Genomic DNA, 11,675 nt, shown 5'->3' on the forward strand with positions numbered 1-11,675 from the left:
TTTATTTTAGTCATCTAAATTTGCTTTTGTTCAATTGAGTTTTGGACACTTAACCACAACATATAATGAAATTTGATGGAGAGACCTTAATAGAATGAACATGAAACTTAGATGACTCATTTGAAAAAAGTAAAGTTAAGAGGACTGAAATGAATTTTTGTCAAACATAGAGGGTACAATTTGCATATTTCCCCTTTATTATTTAATCTTTCTGTGATTTCTAATCTAAAGTGACCATTGTAAGTCATACTTATGCTAGCTCACTTCCATAGGTGATGAAGGTATTAAAACAAACATTTTAGGGTGCGTTTGAATCGACTTCAAACGAATTTCGGAAATCAATTTCCGGAAAATGGAGCGTTTGGCTATGACGGAAAATATTATTTTCCGGAAATGGATTTCCTGTTGACCGAAATTTGAAGCCTTGACCACGGAAATGAAAATCTGCCTTCATTTTCACTTTAATGGATTTCCGGAAAAAGAGAGAGAGCGCGCGCGCGAGAGGAGAAGACCAGTCCGAGCTCCAGTCCGCGCCGATCTCCAGTCCGAGCTCCAGTCCACGCGCGCGGACCAGTCCGACGACGGCGATCGACGCTTCACGAGATTGCGATCTCGCGAAGCGTCGATCGCGATCTCGCGAAGCGTCGATCGCGATCTCGCCTTCGCGAGATCGCGTCGGATCGAGATCTCGATCGACGACGCGATCTCGCGAAGCATTGTTCGCGAGATCGCGCCGTCGATCGCGATCTCGCCTTCACGAGATCGCGTCGGATCGAGATCGCGATCGACGGCGCGATCTTGCGAAGCGTCGACCGCGAGATCGCGAACGCGAGATTGCGCCGTCGCGGCGAGATCGCGATCGTTGATCGCGATCTCGCGACGGTGAGACCGCGACGTTGATCGCGATCTCACGACGGCGAGACCGCGATTTTTCTGGGTTGTGGCTTGTGTGTTTTTTGGGTTTGTGTTTTCCTCCTTCTTTTCCAAACACTAGAAAATATTTTCCGGAAAATTTTTTGAAATACAACCAAACACACAAAAATATTTTCATTTTCCGGAAATTAGCATTTCCGGAAAATATGTATTTTCCGGAAAACGTTTTACGGCAACCAAACACAGCCTTAGTTTTGGATACATATGGTTCCAGAGTTCGCTAACTATTCATAAAAAGAAAATAAAATCATGTGGTTTTTAAGTGGAACATTGTACGTTTAGGTTGCAACAACAAAATCTAAATGGCAGAAAAAGGAATTTTCTGCTTATATAAACAAATGTCTTTTATTTTGAGATGCATTTGAGGCCTTGGAGGTTTGGATGCTTTACTACGTCAGCTGACAATTGTCCTAATTTACGGTAGTCCAATAATTTGGGGGATAATGTGTTTTCCACACAAGTTAACCCGGATTAACAGTGAACATTATCTCTTGTTTGGAGCAGGCCTCTCACAATGATGCGGTTTCTATGAAAATATGGGACTCGCATTCTTGTGAGAGACTTGTTTCATGGAGTACATGAGGGGGAATTCTAGCCTTTTACCCCTATTTTTCAAAATATTTGGTAATATGCCCTTGTTTCCAAACTATTTAGGTCCGTGCCCTTGTTTTGAAATTCGATTTCCTTAAAATCGAGTTTCAATGAAGAACTCGATTGGTTTAAAATCGAGTTATGCCCGATCAACTTGCATGGAACTTGAGTTCATGAAGCTTGAGTTCCCTTTAAAATGCCACTATAGCACGATCTGAACATAGCTATAGGTTTTGGGTTGATCAAACTTAAAATTAAAAAAAAAAAAAAAAATTGCATGGAACTTGACTCGAGTTCCATTTAAAATGCTGCTATAGGTGTTCCTGAACGCAGCTATAGGTTTGGGCTGATCAAACTAAAAAAAAAAAAAAAAAAAAAATTGCATGGAACTCAAGTTTCATGCAATTTTTTATTTTTTATTATTATTATTATTTTTAAATTTTACTTATAGTTGCGTTTCATGGAGACCTATAGTGGCATTTTTATGGAACTCGAGCTCCATAAACTTGAGTTCCATGCAATTTAAAAAAAAAAAAAAAGTTTCATCGCCCCATACTCGATTTTCTACCAATCGAGTTTTTTTTTTTAATTGAAACTCGATTACTTCCTCAACATAGGCACATATATCACTAGAATCTAGCTGAGAACCAGGTCAACAAAGGAAACCTTGAATCAACCTGACTTGCAAGGGGATGATTCAAAATCTAACATTCCTTTGTCGGTTTCAAAATTTATTCTAAAAATACGAATAAATATAGAATAAAATTGGATACCAGAAATATCATATTATATATAATAAAAGTTGGGTTTAGGCGTCGTGGTTGCGCCAAGTGGCGGTACTAAATTACAGAATTTTTTCTTAAATTTTTAGATTTTAAGGAAAAAAAAATATAAGTTTTCTTCAACTATAATTTCTAAATTGATAAAAATCTTAATTTGATTAAAATTGAATTACACTTGCTATATTTCGAAGTGGATAAAAACAAAAATCATAACAATTAAAAGCTGTGCATCAGGTCTTTCACTGAAAAAAAATAATTTTTAAATGTGTGAATAGTGTGTGAATAGTGCCATGAGACTCATTTTTAATGAAAGTTTTGTTGAAAAAATAAATTTGTGAGTTCTGTGAACAGTACATGGGACCCACTGAAAAGCCACCAGCCACAGAAACATGCTTCAAAAAGATAAAATAAAATAAAACAAAAAATGCAGATGCAGACGCTAATAATCATTATCCAAACGGTCACTTAATCTGAAGATGAAGGTTACGTATAAAAAATAGTGTTGTGCTTCCTTGGCCAATAAGACCCGAAATGTAGCTCTCAAAGATAGAGTTACAAGGCATATACTTTTCCTCTCTAACATATGTGGCATCTTAGTTTTAAGGATATAAAAGTATATACTTCACGTGGTGTTAAAAAAACCCAGCCATAGTTGGGTCACATGAGCTAAATATTAAATCAAATCAAAACAAAATTAAATATTTGCAAAATAATAAAAGTTGGGCTTAGACGCCGTGGTTGCGACACGTGACTTCACCAAATTGTAGAAATTTTATTAAATTTTTAGATTTTTAAAGAACTAAAAAAGAATAGTATACTACTACGACTGTAATTTATTCTAATCATTAAATAATATTAGATTAACATTATTTTTTTATTTGTTAGGATATATTTCTTAAATTAGGGGATAATATTTAACATATAAAAATTTAATTTAGATAATATTTATCATCTAAATTTTCAAAATTTTAATATTATTAAATTAATATTATTTTATCAGAATATCAAGCTACAAAACTTGATTATTAAGGGATAAACACAATCCAAATTCTTCAAGAGGTGATTAATATAAATCTATCCCAAGAAACGATATATATCTCCAATAATTTGATAATATCTATCTATCCCAAAAAATAGCATATATCTCCATTAATTTGATAATTTCTACATTGATGACATTTAATATATATATATATATATATATATATCAAAATTCCTTATAGCTATCAACCATGTTCTTTTTTTTTTTTTTTTTTAATTCCAATTTTTATGAGATAAAAAAAAACACATTGATTAGATATCTTTAATTTCAATAAGATTTAAATGAATTATATTTCAAATGGAACTCTACCAATATATATAACCTATATATCATTTTTGGAGTGAAGCTTATTTCAATATGTAAATGCCTAAACCCCATGACAATGCAGGTGTGCATTTTTTTCTTCTTCTTTTATTATTATTATTATTATTATTTTCATTTTGTTTATTTTCTTTAGTGTTATTATTGGTTTTCCGTCTTCATTTGATAATTTTTTTCTTTTATCTTTATTGAATCTATTAAAATATATAATTATTTATACATTTATTTTATAAGTTTTTTCATAAAACCGTGCAAGGCACCCTATAACTAGTATGTGAATAAAAGCTAGACAAAGTTGTCTCAAATTTCTGTCAATCACTTGCAAGGGGCCCAAAAAGCTTTCCTACCTAAAATCCAAACTGCGCGTTTGGTGTGGTATTGCAAACACGCTTTGTTAAAAAGTCCATATTCCAATTACAAAGGAGATCTCTTCTGTGATGAATACGTACTGTTATTATTTCTTAATTGTCGTGAACCCTTGTGAGAAAGTTTTGCATAGAATTGTAATATACATTATTGTATTATTGATCAAACGTTTTCTTTGTTAAAAGGAAAAATAAAATTATCACTCTTCTCAGATCAAGATGAGGTGCCAAAAAAATCCCTTCATAAATAGTATTTACCTATAAAATTTAATGCATCATTAAAAATACACTATATATTGGAAATTACTCTCTAATCCATGCATCACCATACGTAGAATTTACAAATGATGAAAAAATTGTTAAATACGATGGGATTTACATCCCATCATATAAAATCCCTTTATTTATATATAAAATTGGCTCTCGCCACTAGAAAGAATATTTTTTATCTACCACATTTTTGTTCTCTTCTCGACCCACATTATTTTTTTGACTAATCTTGACCAAACTTTAAACACATAAAAAACCTCATCCTACAATACACAAGCAAAAGGACAAAAACATGCTAGATATTATAGATTCCTAAGGGAGATGGATTACCGGCTTCTCCTGTCATATAGGTGTAACAACAAATAATATAGCTCTTACTGCATGGGACATGGGTATAAAATTTTTAAATGTAAAGGTTGATTCCACTTTAGTGATAACTTGCTTAACTTCTTCTGGGGACATAGTTCCAGCTTGACTCTTTTAATTTGTGATTGCAAAATCCTCATGAATAGAGAGTGGATAATTTGTCTCAGTCATATATACCGTGAGGCAAATAGCGTTGCAAACGGGCTTGCAAAAAGAGATCTATTTCTATTGTCCATCTCTTGTTCTATGTAGATATACTTAGGACCCTTTGCAGATATGTGCTCCTAGAGAATGCCCTATGGTTCATTTTGTAACTAGACATCACCTATAGGTGTTTAATGAATAGACTTGATGTATCTGCTCTTTAATTTAATATTTGAATAAATTCCCCCTTTTTACCCAAAAAAGGAAAAAGAAATATGCTGGTGATTTACATCACGTACACCTCTCTCTCCAAATTTGCAGAGATAATCTTTGGTCTTTGAAATTTGCTGAACTTTTCAATTTCCTTCGAGCTTCAAAGTAGCAATTTGTTTTTTTTTTTTTTTTTTTTTTGGTAAAATGGAAATTTCATTAAAACAAACTAAAGGCTACCAGCAACAGCAGGAATAGCAATTTGTTCTTTAAATTATATAAAATGGTCCTAATTAATTCATATGCTCATCTGAACATGGATATATCATTTGATTGGGTAAATTGAATAGTGTGCAAGCATTTCAAGTAGATTAAAAGTGCTACATTGAGTAGTTGATCGATAGCTATAGCAATGGGGGATGGGGAGAGTTTTCAACTTCGGTTCTTCTCTTAAAAGAGAACAAACAATATCATTGAGTCACAAGACTATTAAGTCTATTGATTATGGACACATAACACTTTTATTTTACATTATGGTTGCTCATGTATAATTTTTAGATCACTTATTTCTCTCTCTCTTCTTTTCTTTTCTTTTCTTTTTCTTTTTTTTGGGGGGGGGGGGTGTGGGGGGTAATATGCAATCAAATAACACATCAGCCTTAAGATTAATTGTATGGACCAAAATTGAAACATTTGACATTATATAGAATACAAATTAGTATTTTGTAACTAGGACGGGCTCTTCTCTTCCTGTTTTTGGGTCTTTTCTCCTTAAAAATGAGATGGTTTGGAGTCTTGGACCTATTCCTTGTTCCCTATTTATATAATTAATCTTATTCATTAAAAAAAAAAAAAAAATTCTAAGTACAGAAATTACAAAATTGAATAAATTTTAAAAATCACATGTTTGGATATCGCTTATTGTTGAAAACTGAAAACACTATAATAAAATAATTTTTAAATATGTGAATAGTATTGTGAGACTCAGTTTTAAAGAAAAATTTATTGAAATCTATACTTGCGGGTTTCGTAAACATTGCATGAAACCCACACAAAAAACGCCAGCACAAGCACAAGCACTTACACGTTTGTATAGGGTCATTAAAAGCAAGAGGTGACTGAACTGAATACGTTTTGTTTTTTTTGTTGATGGGAATGGGAGAATACGTTGACTAGCATGTAGACATATAACTAAGATTACCATGTGACAAGCATTTTATGTCAATGTTATACATGTTTGCTTCTACTGCTAGTACATTCGAAACGGACAGAACTGTGGTTGGTGAACACTCTAGCTACTCAACTAACACACGTTAGTTTTTTGTGAATCAAATTATACTATATAAGTACTATACTATATGAAAAACACTATAAAGCCAGCCAGCGTCATTGTGATGACCTCATGGATATGAGGTAGGTTTGTATTTGTCATAACGAAATCGCCTTCCAATGTTTTACTTTTACTTCCAATTTCTTTCTTTCAGATAGTCACAGGGTTACCCTTAAGAAATTATTTTATATATATTTATGAGAATAATCAACCGCGCTCGGAAAAAATAAAAATTCTAAACACCCACATTCATAAAAATATATAGCCACAAAAGCTTAGCCAAAAAGAAAAAAGAAAAAGAAAAAAAAAGACACAGAAAGGTTTCTGTTTAAGAAGAAAAACTAATATCCATCTTTTTTTGAAAAGATGTGAGGTGAAATATTTTCTAAATAGTAGTATAATTTAATTTTCTTTGAAGGAAAAACAAAAAAGATCAAAGATAATGCTTAAATGAATTGACGTGATTGATTGGTAGAGTAGAAAATAAATAATAGAAAGTGAGATAAATGATTTTTATTTATAGAAAAATTGGGATAGTTACCGGTCGATGGTTCATAAAGTAGGGATGCATGGCATGACTTTCAAAGTTGAGGTTGTATGGCTTTTTTCTTTGAAAAATAGTTTATTTTATTTTCTTAGAACCATATATTTGAAGGGAAAAAAAATATTGTAGGAATGATATTGAATAATTTTATAATTCATATTAAATATTATAATTAAAAGATACATCAAATATCATGTTATTTAAAATTTTAAATGACAGGATGTTCCATATATGATTAGATCGAGAATTCTTTTCATTTGAAATGAAATGTAGATGATCTTATTCCATCACATTGTCAATAACTACAAACTTGGATGATCGAAATAAAATAATGACCCAGATAACAATTAATTATTTCAAATAAAGGAAATAAAATGAACTTACCTAAAAATGGAAAACGACTTGTGGGAGGTGTGAGACGTAGTAGAGTTTCTAAGGATCTTTACCAACCAAAGCGTTTGGACACATGCTAGGTAAAGATTGATTCTCTTTTTTTCAAGTTTTTTCATTTATTACTATTATTTATGCAAAGATGATTGGCAAAGGTCATTGTCGCAGACATTTTGTATTAGGCCATGGATTCCACGATTTGTGGCCAAGCACATACCACCCAATTTTCAGTCATGTTATGTCCATTATTAACCCCATGAAACCAAAATAATCATGGCCACTATTTTATTTTTTATGGACAACCATGACCACTGTTCAAGGAGGTACCCATGGCTATAAATTGGGTTCCTCTCTCCCTCAACACATTCAGCTCAAACTCACATTCACCCAGCTATACAGGAGAGAGAGAGAGAGAGAGAGAGAGAGAGAGAGAGAGATGGAAGTTGTTCAAGTGCTCCACATGAATGGAGGAATTGGAGAAACAAGTTATGCCAACAACTCCCTGGTTCAGGTAAACTTAATTAATTAGCAACCCAGTCCACTAATATTTTACAAACTACATACAGGTGGTAGCTAGATGATTCTCCAACATTGATTGCTCAAGCCAGGCCAATGCCTTGCAAAATGGGTATTTTTGTGTGCCACATTCTGTCGTACCCAAAAAAAAAAAAAATTGCATTATACATCCCATAAACAATAACACGTAGAATAGTTTTGATGTATTTCAAGCTATAATTAATAGAATATGATTTTAACGCATGTTATTTTGTTTACATATATTCTTACAGTCACGCTGTAAAATATATAGTTTTATACGTGCTTTTTGTTCACTTGTGCGTAAGGGGAAAAATACAAAGGAATAATGTTATTTAGAGGTAACAAGGAGTAATAAGTATACATAATTTGTCCACAATTCATCTCTATCTTTATTGTTAAATTGCAATTGCACCATGTTTATATTTTATAGTTAAAATCACTGAAGGTAATGAGTTATCTTATCTGCAAGGTATATGTGCAAAATATAGATCACAACTCATTCAAACTACTCTTTGTTTTGGACTTTGGGCAGCAAAAAGTAATATCCATGACCAGACCCATCAGAGAGGAAGCTATAACTAATCTCTACTGCAGCACCTTGCCAAGAAACCTAGCCATTGCAGACTTGGGTTGTTCTTCAGGACCAAATACTTTATTTGTGGTTTCTGAAATTATCAAGGTAGTGGACAAGCTTCGCCAAAAGCTAGGCCATGAATCACCTGAATATCAAGTGTTTTTGAACGACCTTCCCGGAAATGATTTTAATACCATTTTCAAGTCACTGTTGCCAAGCTTCCAGAAAGAAATGAGTTATCAACTGGGGCATGGTGCTGGTCCATGTTTGTTATCAGGAACTCCTGGTTCCTTCTATGGCAGGCTTTTTCCTAGCAAGAGTCTGCATTTTGTCCATTCTTCTTATGGTCTCCAATGGTTGTCTCAGGTAACTTATTCTTAAAACAGAGAAGTCTAAAATGATTAATTATATCTAAAATTAGGTGATATGAGTTTATAATAAAATCAAAGTTGTAACAATCCATCTTATTTTAGACCTTCCCTAATAATACAATGCATTACAAAAGAAATTCACATTTCATGTTTCGAATTTTAAGCATTGTGAAGTAAGTGGTTATATATGAATAGTGTAATTTATGTTTTCAACCACTCAAAGAATAACCTTTGCATTCCGTTCCCTTCAAAAAAAAAAAAAAAAAAAACCTTTGCGTTCATTTGATCATAAATATAGAAACACAAGAATATACATATACAATAAGGAAACTTTCATTAAAACGAGTAAAGACCAACATCCATCTTCCAAGCATCCCAAACTGCAAGAGGAAGGGAATAATATGAGGTCATTTGGAATTGCTCAGTCAACAAGGTCCTCATAATATATATATATATATATGCAAATACAATTGGTAATGACTTGCAAGTGGATTGAGTTATTGAAGTGAAAGTGTCTGTTTAAGGTCACGATTCAAGATATGCAATGACAAATTGATATAGATCACACATTGACACTCTATTGGCATCACATTAAAATAAGCATTAATGAATGTTAATGTTATTGTGCATTAGGTTCCGAAAGGGCTGGAGAATAATAAAGGGAACATTTACATGGCATGTACAAGCCCACCAAGTGTACTTAAGGCCTACTATGAGCAATTTCAAATAGATTTTTCGATGTTTTTGAAGTGTCGTGCAGAGGAGTTGGTAGCAGGAGGGAATATGGTATTAACATTTTTGGGGAGAAGAAGTGAAGACCCATCTAGCAAAGAATGTTGTTACATTTGGGAGCTTTTGGCTATGGCACTCAATGACATGGTCTCTGAGGTAACTTGCGCTACTACAAATTCAACTCTGGGTACTAAATGATGGAAAGTTTCCTATTGGTTTCACTTAATTATGATTAGCGGACTCATTATTAAGTATTTATTAAGTATATATAAGTGTTGGTGGGATGTGGGGGGCAAAGGTCAGGGTTCAAGTCTCTAGGAGAGAGTTTCACATATATATACACTTAAATTAGGTTAGAGTAAAAATTCTATCTTGTAAAAAAAAAAAAAAAAAAGAATCAGATTCTTCTATTAATTGACCAAAAAGAATCAGATTCTTTTTTTTTTTTTTTTAATTCGATGTATAATTAAATTAATTAACGTAGTAATTAATCTAGGAACATTATTTATTTATTTATTTATTTATTTTATCATGTATATGATATCTTGTGTGTTTAAGATAATTGCCCATTATAAATTTATAATAATGTATTATTGCCATATCAACATTTTATTTATTTATTTTCGAATTAGTTAATACAATTTCAAAAGCAAAGGTAAATATGTTGTTGTGGACCAACTGGAGGTAAATATCAACAAGCGATTGATTTTTTTGCATGTAACAGTGGAGGAAAGGTTTTTTTTTTTTTTTTTTTTTTTTCACAGGAGAACGAAATACCATTGAGATTTTGGAATATAAGGCTACTGACAACTAATAAACTGATCTTTCGGTTTTTTATTTTTGTTTTTCCCCCCTTAAATAGTGGAAGATTAAAATTGAACACATCTTTTCACTATAATGGATTAGGCAAGATTACTGAGCCATAAATCTTTTGTCTATTGATAACGATTTTTTCCGTTTCTTCTTCTTTTTCTCACATTTTGATAAATTATAAATAAAACATTCATACAAGAAGGAAAAACTCTTCCCAACTTTGCATAAAGTTTATTGTGCTAAAGTATAGGATGTATATTCCAGGGACTCATAGAAGAAGATAAAATGGATTCATTCAACATTCCTCAATACACACCATCCCCGTTAGAAGTGAAATTCGAAATTTCAAAAGGAGGATACTTCGCCATTGATCGCCTTGAGGTTTCTGAAGTCAATTGGAACGTTTATGACAATGAATTCAACCCATCTGATGCGTTTCGTGATGATGGATACAATGTTGCAAAGTGCATGAGAGCAGTGGCTGAACCCTTACTTGTTAGTCACTTTGGAGATGCAATAATTGATGAGGTCTTCCGTAGGTACAAGGAAATTATTTCTGATCACATTTCTAAAGAGAAGACTCAATTTATCAATGTGACTATTTCTATGACAAAAAGAGGATGATCAAGATATTTATATATGGTTGATTGAATAATGTCATTTCCTCGTTCCAACGACTTAAATAGTGTTGTTGTCTAATAATATTGTGGTAAGTCAAGATCATGTATCTTGCTTTTCAAATTCCAGTACTAAGGGATGCGGTGTATTATCTGCTAGTGCTTTTTTATGTACTCAAATTACGTATATGAAAATTGGCTTGGATTGTTCTTAGTGACCTGTAGTACTGACAATTTCTCCTCCTCTATAGCAATTTGACCTGAAGAAAGTTCAAAACCCACCAATGGGAAACTTGTAACACACACAAACACAAGGTTATTAACAATGTTACCAATAGCCAGTTCCTTGAGATTTTGAGGCCAAAGGACAATTAAAAAATTGAGATAATCAAATCAAAGATTCTAAACCCCCACTACAAAAGACTCGTCTTACACCAGCGTTTTTTTCCCAGCACTTTTAAAAACCACTGTCATAGGTCATCCTATAGTAGCGCTTTTAGAAAGCGCTGGTATAAGTTGATCTATTACGGTAGTTTAAACCTGACACTTTCTAAACTGCTGCTATAGGAGTCCTATAGCAGCAGTTTATGAAACCGTTGGTATAGGTAGACTTACTATAGCGTTTCCAAACCCCTCGATAACAACTCAATTCAAAAAGCTTTGAGGTTATGAACCTAATATCACTACAAAAAACATGACTTGTTTCAACCCACTTTTTCCAAGGGTTTAGTGAAAATGGTTGA

The 11,675-nt window shown here is 32.7% G+C and overlaps 1 protein-coding gene across 1 annotated transcript; it reads left to right on the top strand.

Annotated features, from left to right (window-relative positions):
- Positions 1-7,611: 7,611 nt before the first annotated feature.
- LOC115994705 (salicylate carboxymethyltransferase-like) lies at positions 7,612-11,146 on the top strand. Its single transcript, XM_031118938.1, has 4 exons — positions 7,612-7,799; positions 8,358-8,765; positions 9,404-9,658; positions 10,580-11,146. The coding sequence occupies exons 1-4, from the start codon at positions 7,725-7,727 to the stop codon at positions 10,937-10,939; spliced, it is 1,098 nt and encodes a 365-aa protein (XP_030974798.1). The 5' UTR covers positions 7,612-7,724; the 3' UTR covers positions 10,940-11,146.
- The last annotated feature ends 529 nt before the right edge of the window (positions 11,147-11,675 follow it).

The sequence above is a fragment of the Quercus lobata genome, chromosome 6 (assembly GCF_001633185.2).
Source record: "Quercus lobata isolate SW786 chromosome 6, ValleyOak3.0 Primary Assembly, whole genome shotgun sequence".
Lineage (NCBI taxonomy): Eukaryota > Viridiplantae > Streptophyta > Magnoliopsida > Fagales > Fagaceae > Quercus > Quercus lobata.

Excerpts from the sequence above, each read along its gene's own strand:
- LOC115994705 (XM_031118938.1), top strand. The coding sequence starts at position 7,725 with ATGGAAGTTGTTCAAGTGCTCCACATGAATGGAGGAATTGGAGAAACA. Across the intron at positions 8,766-9,403 it reads GTCTCCAATGGTTGTCTCAG|GTTCCGAAAGGGCTGGAGAA; the intron begins GTAACTTATTCT and ends ATTGTGCATTAG. Across the intron at positions 9,659-10,579 it reads TCAATGACATGGTCTCTGAG|GGACTCATAGAAGAAGATAA; the intron begins GTAACTTGCGCT and ends TGTATATTCCAG.